This window comes from Malurus melanocephalus, unplaced genomic scaffold (genome assembly GCF_030028575.1).
Source record: "Malurus melanocephalus ecotype Western Australia unplaced genomic scaffold, MMel_1.1 scaffold_376, whole genome shotgun sequence".
NCBI classification, from domain to species: Eukaryota; Metazoa; Chordata; class Aves; order Passeriformes; family Maluridae; genus Malurus; species Malurus melanocephalus.
This window is the reverse complement of record NW_026623608.1, coordinates 63316-83593: the sequence shown is the minus strand read 5'-3', so window position 1 is coordinate 83593 and position 20278 is coordinate 63316. Positions and strand designations below refer to the sequence as shown.

General features: G+C 46.1%; 3 protein-coding genes across 6 annotated transcripts in view; 1 reads left to right on the top strand and 2 right to left on the bottom strand.

Moving 5' to 3' along the window:
- VMP1 (vacuole membrane protein 1) overlaps positions 1–6502 on the bottom strand; it is a 65058-nt gene extending 58556 nt beyond the window's left edge. The window contains exons 1-2 of one of the 3 annotated variants that reach the window (XM_057378820.1): positions 6421–6502; positions 2979–3109 (exon numbers count right to left, since the gene is read on the bottom strand). The gene's annotated coding sequence lies outside the window, so the exon portion shown is untranslated. Of the gene's footprint in view, positions 1–2978; positions 3110–4641; positions 4660–6420 lie in introns of those variants that run through there. The other 2 variants (XM_057378822.1, XM_057378821.1) reach the window with 2 other exon arrangements.
- An 846-nt stretch (positions 6503–7348) lies between these two features.
- Positions 7349–8090, top strand: PTRH2 (peptidyl-tRNA hydrolase 2). The gene has a single exon (XM_057378824.1). The coding sequence runs from the start codon at positions 7444–7446 to the stop codon at positions 7960–7962; it is 519 nt and encodes a 172-aa protein (XP_057234807.1). The 5' UTR covers positions 7349–7443; the 3' UTR covers positions 7963–8090.
- A 1303-nt stretch (positions 8091–9393) lies between these two features.
- The window catches only part of CLTC (clathrin heavy chain), a 29546-nt gene continuing 18661 nt past the window's right edge, over positions 9394–20278 (bottom strand). The window contains exons 17-33 of one of the 2 annotated variants that reach the window (XM_057378818.1): positions 19805–20039; positions 19364–19486; positions 19123–19268; positions 18796–18979; positions 18316–18508; positions 17722–17879; positions 17372–17536; positions 17186–17293; positions 16910–17077; positions 16599–16748; positions 16373–16504; positions 16049–16159; positions 15316–15486; positions 14992–15213; positions 13901–13921; positions 10954–11029; positions 9394–10424 (exon numbers count right to left, since the gene is read on the bottom strand). In XM_057378818.1, the coding sequence (XP_057234801.1) occupies positions 10300–10424; positions 10954–11029; positions 13901–13921; positions 14992–15213; positions 15316–15486; positions 16049–16159; positions 16373–16504; positions 16599–16748; positions 16910–17077; positions 17186–17293; positions 17372–17536; positions 17722–17879; positions 18316–18508; positions 18796–18979; positions 19123–19268; positions 19364–19486; positions 19805–20039 (2488 nt within the window). In that variant the 3' untranslated portion in view covers positions 9394–10299. The remainder of the gene's footprint in view (positions 10425–10953; positions 11030–13900; positions 13922–14991; positions 15214–15315; positions 15487–16048; positions 16160–16372; positions 16505–16598; positions 16749–16909; positions 17078–17185; positions 17294–17371; positions 17537–17721; positions 17880–18315; positions 18509–18795; positions 18980–19122; positions 19269–19363; positions 19487–19804; positions 20040–20278) is intronic. The other variant, XM_057378819.1, reaches the window with a different exon arrangement.

Genomic DNA, 20278 nt, shown 5'->3' with positions numbered 1-20278 from the left:
ATTTGCTATTTCCARGGTCTCAAATGTTTGTTTTAGACAGATGTTTTTCTAAACAGGTACAAGCCTCGTGCATTACTTGCAATACAGATAAAATTGGTAGCTAGAATCGGATTACTAAAGGTTTTAGTTAAAATCCAGTAGTCAAAAGCATCAAGGTGTCAGAAGGAGTCCTTTCTCCAACACCTCCCTCAGACACAAATGCGCAGAAACAGAAATCTGCCTAATTAACAAGCCAGCAGAAACTCATCTCATGCCTGTTACAATTTTTATTCAGTGCAACGTGAGYACCAGAACACCCAAACCACCTAAAAAATGAAGAAAACACCTTTGCAAAGTTGGCTTCTGAAGGACTCCAGAGTCAGCCAAGGACAAGAGGCCTGAGCTGCTGCAGTGGGAGCTCTACAGCACCACTGCAGTCGCCTGCAACCCAGGGATTGCTCAAACACCAGGGAAACTGGAATCTCTCCCTCTCCCCAGGTGAGTTTAGAGCAGCCTGACACTCTGGGAGTCACTGGAACCACCCCAGTCCTCAGCTGAGGATAACTGGCCAGTTGCCAAGGCAATACCAGCATCAAATGTTCAGCCACCCCTTAATTCCATCACAACAGCGAGTCCAGGTGGACAGTGGAGTGKTTTGTTTCTACTGAGTGCACTCACTGATGCTTATATTTACACATATTTTATTATGTATTTATGAACACCTACAATGTAARTTGATATACACAAATACACACGTACATCACATGAATTTACACAAACGGAGCTCAAATTGCACAGGGCAATATTTAAATTACATACCCACACACAGCCTGATGTTTACAGGAAGCTGCTTAGGAAACAAAAACCATCCAGTGCTGTTGTGCACACACAGCTACACTAAAAAAAGTGTTCTGGTTTAGGGAACTTCAGTCACATTTTGTTAACCTAAATATAGCAAAGATTAGAAAAAAAGCCCCACAAATTGCAGTGGAAGCCACATGTTCCCCATTTTGAAGTCAGTTTTTTTTCAAATGTGCAACTCAAGCCTTCAAAATCAAAATCTAAATTGGCTTGGTCTCTGTTCGTATCTTAATTAAACTCCAAGGAAGTTCATTTATTGTAATGCCARCTGCTCTCAATGTTTGATGCTAAAATCCAGGCTGTGCTCAACACTGAATTCCAGTGCAATCCGTAAAACTCTGCCGTCTCTGGGGGTCTCAGGTGTGCTGCTCCCGAGGCATGACAGCTTTATTTTCAGGAGCTCAACTGCCAGAGCCACTTTTACCCTGCCTGCTTGGAAAGGCACTAATCCAGGATTAGCTTTGCATAACACCACCTCAAGTACACAAGTCAACATTTGCAGTAAAGCAGATCAATAATCCCCTTCCACACTTCTGTAGGACAAATACTTGTCAAGAAGATCTTAAAGTGCAACCATTCTGCAGGAAAGCTCTAAAAATTCCTACTTAAAACAAGAGCTGACTTGGAGATTGGATACATGTCACATGGCAAGGCTGAAGGGGCTGCAAACCCTTCCTGGCTCCAGAAAAGAACCTGCCTGGTTTACCTAAGTCTAATTATACTTAAAGCATCTTAGCAGAGGGACTGGAGGATGCACATCCCCTCAGCTCAGCACCCTTGATCTGCTGTGCTGCTTGATGCCCATTAGAATCACCAGTCCTGCACTAATGACTCCCCACAGGGATTAATTGGAATGGGAGTCTGACCCAAAATGGAGTTATCCTTCATGAACTCACTCCATATTCTCAAGCCTACACCGAATCCATGAGAGCTCACTACAGGAAATTAAATCCCATCTGCTGAACAGAACTTCACTTCTGACAGATGCTGGGAGAGACATAGAGCCCATCTCTAAAAATAAATTTGCCTACTACACGGAGTAGTTACCAGCAAACATAAAAATAAACTATCTGAAAGAGCAAGGAAAACAACTGTGGACAGTTTTTCTATCAGGGTGGCTTAGATCAYTTGTTAGAGCTCTGCTCACACAAGAACTGCTTTGTAGGGCTGAACAAAGAGCCCACAATACACCATTGAGCTTTAGTGCAACCCAAAACATGAAGTATGAAAAGACAATTATTGCTAGTCAAACATGCAAATTGGTCAACAAAAAGGGTTTATGGTAACTGTGACTGGCACTTCACAGCATAAGTGAGACAAAGCAAAACAAGCTATCAGAGCATGAGAACACAACAAAATCAGGCACTGCAGTATCTGCCCTCTGTAATCAGAGACAAGGACAAAAGTCTCTTCTCTGAATCTCTGGGGAGGCTGTGGAAGCACCCAAGTGTTGGGTGCACGTAGGCAAAAGGAAACAGTTTTGGACAAGGCAGCTGGGTGTTTGCACTCTCACTTGGAAAAGCAGAATGTGACTCATGTTCTGTAGTAAGGAATTTTGGAGGACTCCTTTCCAGTGTGCTGGAACAACAAGGAAGCTGTTTTCATAATCTCACTGATTCATTGTTTGAATCACTAATTCTTGCCACTTCTTACTGAAAGAGCTCCTGACTCTCATGTCCATCAGCTCCTGGTCACACAGCTCCCAGAACCTGAGTTAGAGCTTAGAGGATTTTGTTGTTCCCCCAAGATACCTCAGCAACATAATTTCCAGTTATTTTTTGCATTTTAAGCCAAATGTTCCARTCCTGCTGATATCCTGCTGCTTCTTTCTCTTCAGCTTCTCTGATAACTATTCTTTCTTTCTCTACATCACTGTTCTATGGTTACAAYAAGGATAACAAAGGATTAAAATCCAGCCTTTCCAGATGGGTAAGGAATTGCACTAAGTCAGACAGTGCTGCACATTTGTGAGAGGGTTTTGTTTCAGTCATCAAAWGCTCTAGAGAGAGAATAAGTTAACAACTTCCTGGCAAAGAAACAGCTTGGAGAACAYTTTCCCTCGAAAGTCAAAGATTGCCTGGCACAGGAACACATTTAGGTGAAGGATGGGATCAGTTTGGAAGTGAAACATTACATACCCCTTCCAGCTCCTCACAGTTATTCCCTGTCCACCACTTCTCCAGGATCTGAAGGCAGTGTAAGAGCCAACCACGTCCTCAGCTCTGCAGCAMTCGAGCCCAAAGCGACTCCTCTTGCAAACCTGCTGCCCCTACAGAGCAAGATAACACCGTTCATGTGACACTGAAGTGACACAGCCCCTCACTTGGAGGTTAATGACTTTCCTGAAGATGACAGAAAATAGAAAAAGTAACTGCTCAATTTTTTTTTCGAGTCCTTCAGCACTCCTGGGAAGCATTCAATTAAAATAAATTAGGCCACATCTGAAAGATGTTCCAAACCTCCACAGATTTAGCCATAATGGGTTATTTTGATATGAGTGCATTTATTCCCATACTAAAAATGTTTTCCTAACTAAAACAGTTTAATCCCTCAAAGGAGAAGTAATTCAGTYAAAGACCACAGGTTTCCATTTTGTGGGTTATGCCTCTGTACACCAGACCTATTTTCTATTCCTACCCAAATAAATCATCTTAGAATGTAGAGTTAAAATTCCCATTTTTTCCAAAAAGACTTCGGGATGCCTTTTAGGAAAGACTGTTGTAACATGAGCTTCAGGGATGCCATGCAACTTTTACTAGAGTTTACTAGAAGTTTTATCCCTACCATTAAAGACACACATATTAAACTGGGGTTTTTTGGTATATTTTTTTTCACGGAAAACATGAATTTTGATTCCATCCAGCAGTAGAATCAGGTGCTACAATAATGCAGCAGAGACACTGTGCAATAAATAGATGAAAAGATGAGATCCARGGATAAGAGGATATGTAGAGGAGGCACAGCACAGATGAAAAGGGATGAACACAAGGACCTGACAAAACCCAGAGTGGCTGAAAGCAGCTCCTGAGATAACAAATTCTGCTTTTCACAGAAACAGGCTCTAAGTGGAGCCAATTCAGATTTCACACTTGGCCATCCAGTGAGGACACACTGCCCAGACAAGGCTCACAGAGGCCAATTCTCARTGCTGTGAGAGAGAAAAATATTCTTTTAATAAGCTTGAAATACCCTGAACAACTGCCTGCCTCACTAATAACAACTCCTGGGTCCCTCTGGTCCAAGAAGCACCAAAACCAGCAAAGTTTGATGGTTTTGGTGCTGCCCCACGGYTGTGTTTGAAGCTGGTACAGGGGTACAAAAAGCTCAGTGTTGCAACAGCCTCAAGGTTGTGCCCTTTGTCCTCAGGGAATAGCAAAGTTCACCCAGCTCACACTTGTCCACAAGGAAGAGAAGTTAAAGTTCCAACCTGCAGATAACAACATGTCTCCCATCACCGTAAGTCAGGAATTACAGGTTCTTTTTTTTTTACACCCACAGTTTTTCAAGAAATGAGAAATCTCCAAGCATGCACCAATTACAGATCACCCTAAGGAGAGCTGTTCACGAGATGTAGTCAGAGGCAGTTATGACAYTCAGAAGAAATTCCAAGAAACAATTTGGAAAAAAATCTTTAATGCGGAAAAAGTGCAGTTGCTCCAGTCTACACTTTCCTCACTGCTACCACCCACTTGAAAGCTACTGAGCCTCCTCCTACCCTTCCMCACAGCAATTGCAAACACCACTGGCCTCAGCTGCTCAGCAGGACACGAAACAAAGCTCAAACCAATGAAGAGAGCTCACCTCCCATTGCTCAACTGGAAACTGCCTTTTGAAACCTTCAAATGAAAACAGAGGATGAAGCCATAGTTACAACTGTCATTATCCAATAAGGAATAAAAGAAAGTCTATTCCATGCTGCAGAAATAATGGATTGGAAGAAAGAGGGCTGACATAASGAGGACTGTTCCAAYRGGAAAATTAATGCATTAAGAAGAGCTGATACATGTTACTGTAAGGTGTTATGAAGCATGAGAACACCCAGTCAAACCGACGTGAAATAATCTTCAAAACAGCAGAATTTCCAACAGCAAAACAGCATCAAAATCCACTGCCCAAACACAACACGGGTGCTCCAAGGCATGAAAGAATACGATCACAGTTTCTCCACCTCAACCCACATTGTCACCCCTAACTAAACCAGGATACCCACTTGTTGGTAAGCACAGAGCARAAAAAACAAGGACAGGAGAAAACCCTGAAGAAATGCCTTATGTGTCSTTGAAAGGGGATAACCTGGATTCACAGCACTTTATAGAGAAACAGCTGCTACCAAACACACTTATCTCCCCTTCCCTCAGGTCATCTATGTGACCTGCCAAACATCTGAGAGACAAAACTGGAATAAAACGGGAATMTTGCTGCTTTATTATCTCCTGTAAACACCAGATGACATTGGCTAGAGAAATAAAAACCAGACAAGGTGCTTAACCCCAGTCAGCAGGAATGTTCCCATGGATTTGGGCCTCACACCCACAACCCGCAGGCAGTCCATGGGGAATGCAGGGAGCACCCAGCCGGGAAAACACAGCACATTATTAGTGGAAAAGCAACAAAAACCATCGGTATCTGACCCTCCGCAGAGAGGAGGATGGATTTGTCCCTGTGTCACCAGGCACCGGAGCAGGGCGAGTCTATCCCACCCTTTGGGGCTCTGGAAGAGCAGAGCCGCTCTCCAGCGGGGTGAGAGATGGCAGCGGCTCGTTTCTCGCCCTGAAGGCCGGCGAGGAGCAGCCTCCCCWCCCGCCCTGCTCCTCCACAGCGTTCCCGGCCAACCCCGACTCCCCACACGGGTCCCCCGGTTCGCACAGCACCGCCCGGGTCGGGGGCCCCCCTCACCGCCGTCACTTCAGAGCCGGAGGGGCCGTGAGGGGAGCGGGGCGGCCCCGGGGGCAGCGCTGAAGGGCAGAATGGGCAGCGCTCAGGGGCAGAATGGGCAACGCTGAGGGGCAGAAAGGGCAGCGCTGAGGGGCAGAATGGGCAACGCTGAGAAGAGCGGGGAACAGCGCTGAGGGCAAAATGGGCAGCGCCGAGGGGAGCGATGGGCAGCGCGGAGGGGCGGAAAAGGCAGTGCTGAGGGGAGCGGGGGACAGCGCTGAGGGGAGCGGGGAACAGCGCTGAGGGGAATGATGGGCAGCGCTGAGGGGAGCGGGGAACAGCGCTGAGGGGAATGATGGGCAGCGCTGAGGGGAGCGGGGAACAGCGCTGAGGGGAATGATGGGCAGCGCTGAGGGGAGCGGGGAACAGCGCTGAGGGGAATGATGGGCAGCGCTGAGGGGAGCGGGGAACAGCGCTGAGGGGAATGATGGGCAGCGCTGAGAGGAGCGGGGGACAGCACTGAGGGGCAGAAAGAGCAGCGCTGAGAGGAGCGGGGGACAGCGCTGAGGGGCAGAAAGAGCAGCGCTGAGAGGAGCGGGGAACAGCGCTGAGGGGCAGAACGGGCAGCACCCGGAGATCCCACTGAGGGGGCGCTGACGCGACCCCCGCCCGCCAAGAGAGCCCCGGGCCCGGCCCCGCACTCACCGCGCTCGGCGCCGGCGGCTCCCTGGGCCCGGCACAACGCGGAACTGGGCCCGGCACWGCACGCCCCGTCCCGCCCCCGGTTCGTCACTTCCCGAGCGCCGCGGCTCCGTCACCTCCGGGCGGGCGCGGCGGAGCGGCCGGGCGGGAGCGGCAGGTGAGCGCTGAGGGGGATGTTCGCTCATGGCCCCCTCACGATCCCACCCTGAGGGCCCCGCGGCCCCGCGCGGTTCGGTCCCCGCTCGGGCTTTGCTCTCCGTGTCCCCTCGGGCTCCAGCGGGGCCGGGCCTGGCGGGGCTGAGGCGATGGAGCTGGAGGCGGGCCCGCTCTTCAGCTGAATTTGGGGCATTGATTTAAAACCTTCACCATTGTACCCTTTCTCTCCGCGTTTTTAGGTGTAATTTTGACATGAGGAAAGGCTGAGGGAATTGGGAGTGTTCAACCCGGAGAAGACAAGCTCCGGCGAGATCTAATTGAGGCCTTACAGTGCCTGAAGGAAACGTGGGGTAAGACTTTACAAAGGCCTGGGGTGACAGAACAAGGGGGGATGCGTTCAAACTGACAGAGAGGAGGTTTAGACCGGATATTAGAATAAACTGTTCCCCGTGAGGGTAGTGAGGCCCTGGCACAGGGCGCCCAGAGCAGTTGTGGCTGTCTCTGGATCCCTGGAAAGGTCCAAGGCCAGGCTGGACAGGGCTTGGAGCAACCTGGGACAGTGAAAGGTGACCATGGCAATGGCGGGAGGTGGAACAGAAGAACTTTAAGGTCCTTTCCTACCCAGACGATTCTATGATTATTTGCTATTTTRTCTTAGCTCTGCTTCCTGAGTTGAAACCTATCCCTGGTGAGGTGTTTTGTAGTCAGAAGGCAGTCTGGAGATCTGTTCGCTTGTATTTTTTAACAAATGTTGTTTGTCTWAAAATAACCAAGTGCAACCAGGCAAGAGCACGCCCAGTACTCTCAGAAGATGCAAAATGCTCAAGTAAATTCTTTCCCCCCTTTCAGAGCCACCCTTCARAATCCACCATGATTTCTGTCTTCGAGTCTGAGTTCCTGAACGTCATGATTGGGGTGGTGTGCGGCGTGTGCCTGGGATGGGGCATCCGGGGGAGGCTCCGCAGGAAGCCTGGAGCTGGAATGCCAGAACCTTCCAACAGCCTGGGGAGTGAGGCCGACATCATGGGAGAGTCTGGGGAGCTCAAGCTGGTGCTGATCGTCCGCAACGACCTCAAGATGGGCAAGGGCAAAGTAGCAGCGCAGTGCTCCCATGCTGCTGTCTCTGCCTACAAGCAGCTTCGCAGAAAGAATCCTGAGCTCCTGGAGCAGTGGGAATATTGTGGACAACCTAAAGTGGTCCTCAAAGCTCCCGATGAAGAGACTCTGGAGAAGCTCCTGACTGAGGCAAAGCGCCTGGGGCTGACTGTGAGCTTGATACAGGATGCTGGGCGTACTCAGATAGCTCCAGGCTCCAGGACAGTCCTTGGGATCGGACCAGGGCCAGCTGATGTCATAGATAAAGTTTCTGGTCACCTTAAACTCTTCTAAACTGGTACCAAAAAGACATGGATGCGTTCATGTATGTCAGTACTGAAGGGATAAAAATCCAAGTTGGGGGATTTTTCTTTATTTTCCCTCAGTGTTAATAAAACAAGCAAGTTTTGTTAAGATTTCAATATGTAAATGATGAGTTCCTTTAGTTTGTGTGTTGTTTTCTGAAGGGAGAAAATTCTAGGCTTAGGGCAGTTGAGAAAAGCAGAGCTGGCACAAGAAGAAACCCGGTACAACTTGTGCAGTTGGTTGAGGATTCTGCACACTGGTTGATAAGAGTTTAAGTTTTTTGAAGTGAATGTATTCTTTAATTCAGAAAGGCTCAGCTGCTGAAGCTGTTAAGAACTGGAGCTTGGGGTAGCTGTAGCCAACTTTCTGCTCAAAAAACTTCTGCAACAGCTTGTAACTGGTACCAGGCTGAYCAGTTCAACTGGATTTGCAGCCCAGACCAGTAGAGTCGTGGGGARCAGCTGTAAGCTGAGCTTCCCTCTGGAGCGGTCAGTGCAACTCCTAACGTGCAAAAATGTGCAGTTGAGCCAAGGTGTGGGTGGCACTGTGTACAATATGAACCACTGGGCACTCGGACAGACTTAAATCCTGTTTTCCTTGGTATTAACAGGCTTTACATCAGTCAGCTTTACAGACACAGAGAGAATGGCAGAGGAATAGAAATGCCAATAAACACAGAGAATGGACACATTTTTATACTGCACCTCTTACTTAGAGGCATAATCCTTTTTTTAGATACTCACTGCAGACTTGTGCACCACCACTACTGAGMACAGAGAGCCTGGGGCAGGTGAGCCCCTGCCACCCCCCATTCCATGGAAATGCTGCAGTGCTCAGCCCCAGGATCACAGGACACAACGGTGGAGCTCACAGGAGGAAGAGGGAAGGGGATTTGGCCTCAGAGCTGCAGCCTGATGCCCAGTGTGGCTCCTGGGTTAGGGACAGGGAGGTTCTACAGCTGTTGRAAATCTGGCCAGTGCTGTCAGACTYGTTACACTCAAATATGACAGTATTCATAGAGAAACATTTAAGTCAATTTTATTTGAAGCTAAGTATGTTTAAGGCAATTTACATACCTAGAACATGATCTCAATTTAACTGGCACACCCTACTACAATCCTAATGTATCATCTGGTCAAATATGCTGGAGTTGACCACAGTGCAGCCAACTGGTGAAAAGTGCTATTTTCTTCTCTCTGGCATAATCTCTTTCTAGAAAAAGCATTACATATTTTCCTGTATTGCCCCCTCAGTGCAACACCCCACTACTGGTCCCCATTGCTGCTGTTCTGCTGGCCCCTCAGACCCCTGGCTGCACACACCTGCATTGTCCCCCACTACCAGCACTGGAATACTTGGTTTGAGTCCAAAGGTCCTTTTTTCGAAGACAGTAAAGTGAAGCTACCACTATGCAGCATGTCCACAGTCCAGTAATTTATTTTTAAATTGCGTAATTTCAAATTGCACAAACAAAACTGAACAGCAATATGCTTGAATTCTCTCTTCTGTACACTCAAAACAGTGATCTAAAACACCACAATATCCAACATACACAAACCTCAGGGCAGGGTTAGTAAATACACAGATTGGAATCATGGTGCTCTGTTCCTGAATGGAATGTCCCACAAAAGCACAGGATACAGCACAACGTAAGGTCATCTGTTACATATGGAGTGAGCAAAAAGACACTAGCATTTTCTATATGCATAACTGGAAAAACCTGCATAGGTTAAGGGAAAAAGAAAAAAAAAAAAAAAAAAACTTTTACTCATTTTAAGTCAGGCAAGGTTGTCTGTACGCATTTTAAATTCTTTTAGAGCTATGCAATCCAACCCAGGGAGGATATGCTGATTAGTGTTGTCTCTTGTCAGCAGTCTTGCAAGGTCAAATACAAGTATCTTGGCTTTAGCTTTCTCCAAATATACAGTGAGACTTAAATGCATTTAGAATAGACAGTACATACCGTAAGCTGCTCACATACAATGAACTTAAGATTCAATATTAGAGTGTAACACTATAGAGTGCAAATCAGAATCTTCACAATAGACTTAATGGTAATAAGCAGTCCTGCAAAAGCCCACTTGAACAAAGTCGTTTAAACTATTCCCCTTTTGAAAGTAAAAGTCTAAATGACATGGAATGTGAAAAAGATTTAACAGAAGTGATTCAAATCGTTTGCGCTAGAAAAAACAGTCCTTCATGAAATAAAGGTTACAAGAACACGAGGCAGAACTCTTTGCTTTTCCCTGTTATGAGTTAAAGCGGGGAGGGACGGTGGAGTTTCAGTAAGAAAAGTTGCTGCTCCAGACTGACTTGTGCTGCATCTCACATGCTGTACCCGAAGCCGGGCTGCGGCTGCCCGTACGGAGGGGCCGTGTAGCCGTAGCCGAAAGGTGCCTGCGGAGGAACTGCCACACTGGGGCCCGCTGTCAACATCAGCTGGGGCTGGCCTGCAACACACAACGGGCATCTTAATTCCTCCTCAACGCAGAAATCACTCAGCAAAATTCCTGAGACTTTTCAGTAAATATTTCTATGTTTCACCAGTAAGTCCCTGCTGGCCTGGAGTGGTTTCTTTGGAGCCAGAATGGGTATTTTCTCCACAAAACCTCAGGGCACAGCACAGTGAAAACACTACACTGTAAAGTATAGGGAAAAACTCTTACCAGAATAACCTGGATATAAAGAAAACACCCAAGCTAGATACAAAGCATATTGCACAGGATCCAAATAACCACTTGMTGGAAGTTTGGAATAGCACAGCTCCTGTACGCCTTTCCTTAAGGAACCAGGACAACCATAAAACCTGCAGTCCACAGCATCACAGTGGCACTTTTACCTAGTATTTTGGAACACATTCCTTAAGACTTGATTTCATGTGAAGAATCTTCCAATTTCCCAGGACTTTCTTGAGAAAAAACAAGATCAGGGAAGGATTTTTTTAAAAGTGAAGTTTTAACACATAAACAAAAGGATTACCATAAACAATAGGTTGTGTTTCTGTAGCTTGCTCCTCTTCCTTTCTCAAAGACTCTGATGCATCCAGTTTATCCACCTGGAATTGAGACCAACAATTAAAAAATCTCCTCTAAACCAGCTRCTTATTCGTGGCAGAGAAGTGGAAAAGCCTTAGTGGTATGTTAACACCCATCAAGAGAAGGAGACCATTTACAAGTTAAGATCAATTCAAGTAGCAATGTTGGTACTGGTGCAGTCAAGTTTGTCTGTTTCCTGAAAAAAACCCTCATTGAGGGATTTTTSACTACTTTGAAAGCTGACTCCAGGCTGAAGCTTTGTACAAAAGGCTCTGTACTGGACTGGAGCTGGACAGCCTTTGGCCACAGACTCAGATTTGAGCTCAGTCTCAATTGGAGACCTCTGGCWTTGGAACAATTGCCAAGATAACGTCCAGACCTGGAGAAGTTTCCTGGGAGGTGACATTGAGGCAAAGTAATCTGGTTTGTATTTGGATAGAGCAGACTGCAATAGCATCCGACATGTCACTTGAGCCTCAAGATTTCACTTTCCAAACCCATTCACTCATGCAATTTAAGTTCAAATGCAGAGAATGCATGTGTATAAGACTTGCTTTTTCCACTCCAGAACTGTGTGGCAGTCAGCCTAAACCCACAGATACTCCAATTCTTCCAGCTTTACACACAGTCACAGACAAGCCTGGTCAGCTTCACTGCTGCACTGCGAGTGCAATGGTGCTGTTTGCCCACCCCTACARAAAGGCAAGAGGAAAAACTTCTGTACTGAAATACTGCTCATTACTAAGACAGATCCAAGGGAACTCAGCATTACTACAGTCTAAGGCAGGCCCTGAAACTAAAACCACAACATGAGATATTGGTATTTTACCTGGGAGGTAAGATTTAGAACAAAGTCAGWGATAATCATGCCAATTACTTTGAAAGACAATAAGACAACTCACAAGATTCATGTTTCATTTCATTCGTGTCCTTAATAAAGGACTTTGAAGGTTTCCTGCACTTAGACAGGCTCAGTGTTATTCATTCAACTACAACATCCACAAATGAATTTTCAGCTGAACTGTGCTACACGAGCAAACATCTGCTGGCAGCTCCGAGAGCTGTGAGCTCTTCCTTTCAGCTGTGAGTTAGTTATGTGTGTTCCAGAAACCTGTTCCTGTGTAACCTCAAGCTGAGGCACAACTCCGGGGAGTGGCAGAAGTCCTGAGCTCGAGTTCCCTCATTGACTGGGCTTCCATGGCCAGCCCGGTGGTTGCCTCCCACGGTGTCTGGCTTGCTGCTGCCAAGGCGCACGGGATCGTATCCAATGCTCCAAGACTCATTTCCAGACACCGTGCTGGGAACTGCACTGTTTTTCACTCAAAACAGCAACACACTGAACACAGAAGCACAAGTTAAAGATGCAAACCCAAGGAGAATGTGCAGAGTTTGCTATTAAGCAGAGGCATTTGGCTTACTCACACTTGGAAAGCCTCCAGCCCAGGACATTCAAGGCATTTTGGACCCAGTTTTGATGCCTCCCCTCAGAGCTGAACAAATATCGACAAGAACAAGCACAAGTGTGAACCCAGCCTGCGATGGTTCTTACACCACTCGCTCGAGCATCACCAGCTTCAGGGCCCTACACACTTGGAGCAAGATTGATTTAAAGGCTTTTCCACRGGGACTGCAATAAGCTGCAGAGGAAAAGTAACATGCATTCAATGTTATCGTGTTATGTGTGCATGAAAAAGAGGCAAAAGTACTGAAGCACGAGTGAGGTCTGAAGATGACTGCCATACAGGCTCCCCCCAAAAAACCACACGCAGCCCACAGCAATGCCTCGGAGCTTAAGGAGTAGTGGGATGTAATTGCAATGACTGCTACACATGCGTCGTTTATGCAAACACTGCAGTTCAATTACCTTTTTTCACACACACGCTCTCCTACTTTCCTTACTAGCTGCTGAAGGACCTTACACTACGTGTCTTAGGTTAGCCTTGAGTTCCAGTGGTGTCTTTACAACCAGCAGTTTTTRCATTTAGTCCATCTTCAAAGCTGTTTTGTCACTTTGCTTTGCCCTCTGCTGAACCACATTAATGGAAAACTCATGCTAGGGCTGACCCCTGGGCTAAGGAGGATCACAGTGGCTTTTGTAGGGAAGCAGATGGACAGAAAACCTTGGATTGCCCTTCTGAAGGTCGAAGTTACATAGCAAAAGGCAAGCCCTGGAGTAGCCTCAGAAGAGCAATAAGCATTACATTTTTATATATATATATTTTTTTAATGAGGTAGCAAGAGAAGTTTAGTGAAGCTGAAGAGCTTGGAAGGCAGTCTGGTTTTGGACAACTACTAGAAATTTACTACAGGGAGAACCACAGACTTGGTGTAACAGCTGAAGTTTTGAGTTGCTGACATGAACTAGAGCACTGTGTGGATTAGCTCAGCACCATGAGAACTGACACCTGAGTGAGGAAGAGTCCCTCKGGAAGCAGCCAGTATCTACTCTGCCTACGGTCAGCACGCGTTAGTCATGGTCCAGAGATCAGGAACTGGATCACAGCCCTTCAACTAGCAAATGCCAGACTGATTGATGGATTCATACACTTGTTTCTTATTGTAGGAGGTTCTTCCAGTCAGATTGGCTGTCAAATAATAGCACTTGTGTAAATATTTGAGTGTTATTTCAATAGCAGGTTGACTGTGATCCAACTGATCACCTGTATGCCCTTCCTGAGGATCTATTAGCTTATTAGTAGCAAATGAATCTACTTTACTCCTACAGCACTAGCTACTGAGAGTTAAACATTTTGCATATGCTTTAGTGATATTTTGTTTGGGGAAAAAGCAGTAGCAGCAGTGTAGTAAACATAGGAAAGAAAAAAACTCATGCAGAATCCTTAGACTTAGTCCTCCAGACTTAAAGATGGAAAACAAGAATCAACTTTCACCTTTTCCTTTATTGCATCAACCTGCAAAGGAATTCAGAAGGTGCAGCTTAGAAAAATCAAATTCCATATTTAGCATATAAAAAGGTAGAAACAAAAGCGTCAGGGAAGAAATAATTAAGGTACAGGCGAGTAAAAACAAAGGTACACCAGAAGTATCTGCTTTAGAAAGGCAGCTCTGCTTGTTGCTGGCTCTTACTGCATTGACTTCATCAGCTCACTAAAGCTGTATCCTAATCCTTTAGCASATCAGGAAATTTTATCTTTAAGAATCCTACTACTCCCACCGAAGGCCTGCTGTTGGCTTGGTGCATCAGGCATCTCTGACAAACAATTTTATTGCTCAGCCAGCTCCCCACCTCCCCCAAAACAGCATTTCAGACTGGCTACAGAACTACAGGGCAGTCCTGCCTTTAGAAGGAACAGCCAGGCAAAATTGTGCACAAACAGGCAYCCTAGCCTGCACTGACTGCATGAAAGTAAAAGCTGGACTCAAGCCTGCAAGAGTCATCATTAAGGAATTTACAAAATTTCACTRGAAGATACTCCAAAAGCTTCAGCTGGACAAATCTTGCTAGAGACAGTGGGATTTAACTCAAGTCTGTTTCAATCATTACCAACAGTTCCCCCATCCTGAGTCACTTCAAATAAGAGCTGAGTCATAATTAGTGCCATTAATTATCAGAGCCACATTTTAGAGTTAAATGCACAGCAGAGTAAGTTATCTCCAGATCTTGCTATAAAGCTTTTTTAGTACACAGGCTAGAATTTAGTCAAAGCTCGATCCCAGCTGGGATTCCTGCCTGACACAGCATATGAAAAGCCTGGAGCCTGGAACTCCTTTACACACTGCCCAGGGTCAGGCAAATACTACTGATGTAGGTTCTGTAATTGGCAGAGAGGGCGGAGCCTGCAAGTGTTTCAGCCTCTTAGAGGGCGAAGTCTCTCCCCAGATGGACTGAAAAGTAAGTGTGGACATGGACAGACAGACATTGGACAAAGCCCAAATCAATGTTAGTAGCAAGCAGACAGTCTCAAGGCATACACCACAGTGACTAACAAGCTCTGGCTGCTGGAGAGGCACCGGCTCTTACCTTGGTCAAGTATTCCTTCATGACCTGAATAAAGTATGGCATGGCAAAGTCCATAATGTTGTGCCTCCACGCTGTTTCCAAGACAACATCCGGCCTTAGGAGATCGTAGCAGGTGAAGAGACAAGCACCAAAGCACTCCCTCTTGTTCTCCTGCAAGAACCACTGCAGCAGCTCCTCTGCCAGCTCGGTATCTTTGGATTCAGAAGCGTACTGCATTGCATCCTGCAACGGGAGAGAGAGCCTCAGCCCCGGGGCCACACATACACCCACAATGGGCTGTCACAAAGCTCCCGAGCTGCTAAAGCTGAGCTGGTGCTGCCTCACCTTGTACAGCCTGTCCTTCTTACAGAGCTCCACGCTCTGTTTCCAGCGGTTGTTGCCTTTGAAGAGATAGGCGGCGATCCTTCGGAACTCTATTAGCTCGTGTTTCTCCAAACGTTGGGCAAGGGAAATGTTGTCAAAGTTGTCATAAGCATCTATAGAAGTCCTAAGAGCCTGGTTGAAACAGGAAAAAATGGTTATTCACATCTCAGATGTACAAGTGCATCCACAAAATGCAAACATTTTCCATTAGTTYTGTATTCCTGCTTCTAGGAGGGTAAACTGTTCTAGCAGACTTGCAGATCTATTTTATTTGAGAAGTTGCTGGTTGACACACATGGAATTTAAAGAATTTTTCACCAGTGATTGCTGAGGTTAAGTGTCTTGGAATACCAGACAGCCAGACATCACAACTSTTTGCCTCTTGTGTCAGTCCTTTTCTTAGCATCCACTGTTAATTTGCTTTAAATAAAAGCTGCCACACATAACAAAGTAGTCAGTCTGTCCCCAGTAGGAATGACACAAAAAGCTCTCAGAAAGCCACTAACACTTTTACACTTAATCCTTGGCTCATCACCACTGATTCAGTTTGACATGTCAGAAAACAGGAATTAACGTTAACAGCAAGCAGGTAGAAACTACTGCAAACAAGAAAAGAACCAGTGTTTCCACACATTAAACAAAGACTGAGAATATGAGGTAAAGCCAGCATTAACTGCTTCAAGACAAGACATACCTGGTAATCTTCTTCAATAATGAAGAGGTTGTTGAGGGACTCATTGACTGATTTGTTGTTGTGATTTTGAACAGAGCGCAGGTAAGGCTTAACCAGGGGCAGCTGTTTCACCTTCAAGGAATCAGGGAGATACATTTAAGTCATTTTTTGTGGAAGCCTCTTAGCATCTTTTCTGGCAGGCAGTGGGGTAGCTAAGCATTTTAAAATGTTAAAATTTAAATTTAAAAAAATGAGATAAGATTAAAATTTTTAAAAGCTAAGCATTTTAAAATACTACTACAGCTTTCCCAGCTTTTGCACCTGTCTGGATAGCAGAAAAATTACCTTTGTGAAGAAGGTGACAGCACGAGTGTGGTCAAGCCGAGGGGACAACACCATCAGCAGATCATTGAGCAACAGAGGCTTAAATTCCAAATAGAATTGAACTGCCTTGTAGTACAGCTCCACATTGGCCACCTAGAGGGGAGTAAAGATGCATGTTCAGAGCAGAAGGTGGATTGTGGGGAAATCCAAATGAAAACCAGACAGAACTTCCACTAGAAAGCAATACCTTAGTGATGATATCCTTGAACTGGCCTTCTTTCCAAGCATCTGTGGGGTGATTCATCATCGTGATTATGGCATTATCATATTCTTCATAYTTATCATACAGGAACACCAGTTCGGCCCAGAGGTGGGCTTGTTCTGCAGCTCTCAGAACCTAAGCAAAAGGCAGAATTAACAATGTTTGTTAATTGTAATTTCCATCAGTGCTCAGCTTTAGTGCCATTAATAACCTCAAGAGCTGCTGGAGCAAAAGCCAGCCTACAGACAGCCCAAAAAAATGTGTTTCAAGCTAGATTGAAATCCTCAGACATTCACCTTGGGAATGTTGACTCTGGACCAGAACAGCTCCAAATGCTCCCTCATCTTCTGTGGCTTGAACTTGGAGTAGAGAATTGCCAGCTCTGTGAACATCCCCATGTGTGCTCGCTCCAGTCCAAGYGCTGCTTCCAACATTGTGATCAGCTCCTCAAAGTAGCCACGATCCTTAGAGACACAGAGACATTTCACATCAGGAGGAACCATCCACAATGCCAGATTTTGACAGGGTTGCCATGACACAACTGACTGTACAACAGGAGGCAGYTCAATTACCTGGTAATAGTTGATCAGCTCTTCCAGCTCATCCGCGTGCACTACAATATGGAGCCCACACATCTGAGCCAGGCGGAATTCTTTTCCATCCACGCAAGCGAAGCAAACCTGGAATTGAGAATGGTGTTACTGCTTATCATCAAGGCTTTTGAACAGGGCACTGCTTTGAAATCCCAGCAAATTTACCTCTTTCCACGTGCGAGTGCTGTTGGCTTTCCGAGCACCATCCACGGCTGCCTGGTACTCGCCCAGGTGCACCAAAGTTGAGGCCAAACGGCCAAAGTTGGAGACGTTGTTGTACAACAGCTTGGCTGCTTCGTACATCTTCTCATCATAACAGCGATCACCAACCTAGGGGAGAGCACAGCCAGGTTATTCCTGCACTTTTTCAGCCAGTGGCACATCACATAAAACATGTGGCATTTGTGCCCTTATCAAAATGGATTTGAAGTCTGAGATCTATCTGCGTATCCAAAGAGAATTCCAACACCTCTCTGTCAGCTGTGATGCAGCAAAACCAAGTCAGTCTTGCTCACCTGCTGGATGTGTGCATTGTTGGGTCCATTGATGAACTCCTCCAGCTCTGCCAGGCGGTTTGTTTTAGCAAGGGCAAAGATTAATTCCGTTTCCACATACGACTCCCGGGCCTTCTTGCGTGCCATCTGGAGATACTTCACCAGCTCTTCCCAGTTTCCTGTGGAAAGGAATTCAGAATGTTTATTTCCCACCATCGGGGACATTTTGTGCTTAAGCTAAACTATCTGCACAACCTAATTCTGACCTATTTCTACAGCTATACCCTAACAATCAACAACCTTCACCCTGCACATTACACATTAGATAGATTAACCAAATCATCTTAGAATGGGCCTAACTAAAATCCTGCTATCTGACTTCATGTAAAGACTGAAAGAAGTCTCCAGCTAGCTAAAGAAGGAAATTACAAGGCCACTGATTATCTGCAAATGGAATACACTGCCTTTTCCCATTCTTATTTAGGGCAGTCCTTGAAGCTCCAGATTCCTCTACTTGCATCAAGATACAGGTCTGGCAGAACTGCAGCTTGAACAGACCAGGCAAAAGAGTTAAGCAACATCAACAGCCAAGAAGTAAATAAAACTTAAGCATACCACTGGCATTAGCAGCTTGAACAACCTCCATGTATGAGGAAGGATCATCTGCTTTAATGTAGGAGTCAATTGCTTCCTTTACCATCCCCTTCTGGAGCTGTGCTTTGGCCAGCTGGCTCCACACTGCGGGTTCATTGCAGCGCTCAGCGAACTCGTACGCACGGTCCAGGTTCCCAATGTGCTCTATCAACACCTGGAAAAAGGATAACCGTGATCAAAAAGGTCACTTTTACAAAACACCAAGCTGTGGTTTATGTGAGTTCCTCAGTGGATCAACAGCTTTTAAAATAGGGTCTAACTCCATGCAACAAGCAATTTGGGGATTACAAAGTTTCAATGAAGAACATTTGTTCAACTTCACCAGACAAGACACAGAGCAGCTTTGGGTGCTTTGCTAATGAGTGTTAAGCACTGGAATCACCAGCAAAGTGCTTGTGTGGGATGCTCAGGGAGTTCTTACAGCCTGAGAGCTGAAGATACCTGTACAGCTGATGTGTTGACATCAAACTTCCTGAAGATAGCAAAYGCCTCCTCGAAAAGCTCGTTGCTGATAGCAATATTGGCTATATCAGGGGCATCGTAGTTATCCAGGCGATTGATGTACTCCATGACACGGGTGCGGTCAGCCTTGATAGCTGTAAGGATGAGAAGGTTCTGCAGGTTCCTGAACAGGGAAAGAAAATAGCACTTATCAGATCATGATCAAGAAATTCATCCTSCCCTCTGGAGAAGATATCAGTTTATTTGCTGTTTCACATCACAGCGATAACACCAAGTTTCCTGTAGCTTAGTTTTGATCTCACACACCTGTGCTCACTGAACACCGAGTTATCCAGAACGATTTTCTCCAGCAGTTCAATGAGCTCATTGGGAAGATCTGCAGTCATGAAGGCCTTCACAGTGACAGAGACTTCCTCGGGGTCCTGGGTCTCTGACAGCGCAGTCTGAACAACCTGCAGGCAGAGCCAAGGCATGAGCAAATCAGTGATGTCAGGTTCTGCAAGTCCAGTTAGGGTAGGCAAGGCTTTMAATGTCCTGCCAGTTGTACCTGGTCAATCAGGGGTCTCCTGTAGGGGTTGCTTTCCAGCAGCACGCTGGCCCACAGCTCGGGGTCTTTACGCCGAACTAAGTAGCGGGAGAGACTCTTGAAGAGGGAGTTCTCATTGCACACCTGGAGAAAGGCACAGCTTGGTCAGAGTGAGGGCACAGCCATGGAGCCTGCAGCTGATTGTACTGCAACTCTAAAGTGAGAGAAATCCCAGCCTTTGATACTCATCAGCCTCCCATTTTAGGACAGGCTGGAGAGATTCCCATTTCTCATCAAACCACAGAGGAAGATTAAACAGCTACCCCCCTTTCTGTGTTACACATGCACTGCCCAGCTCCATACTTTTAAGGAAATACACKCTTTTATCATAAACCTTTCAATCCACCCCGTGACACTGATGWGAGAGCTCAACCCACGAGGCAGCTGCCTGGGCATACATACATTAATAAGCTCCAAATCGCACTGTCCACGCTCGTAAGCCACACAGGCCAGGTGAGGGTCCCTCTTCTCACAGTACTTGCCAACCACACGACTGTCATAGTAGGGATTCTCACGCAGGAATCTCTCTGGGTTGTTGTTGCTGTCAATGTATATCTTGGCCARCGCATTGTGAGTGGCAGGCTCCTCACAGCCCTCGTGAATTCTTGCCTCCAGCCAGGGCAGAAGCAGCTTCAGCCTAGAAGGAAGAGATTTTCACATTAGAGGGTGAGTAATTAATGATCTGATGATTACACAATTTCTACACTCTGGAAGGCAGCCTTGGTGTAGGATAGAGTCAGGAACTAAACCAAGGTACAGTGCTCTGTTTTAACCTACATTTTGGTTTATTATAATGATATAACTTTCTGACACTGTGAGGAACATCACACACCAAAGTTATCGGCAGCGACCCCCACATCAGCCAAGAAATAAAGC

Coding starts and splice junctions, on each gene's coding strand:
- PTRH2 (XM_057378824.1), top strand. CDS start 7,444: ATGATTTCTGTCTTCGAGTCTGAGTTCCTGAACGTCATGATTGGGGTG.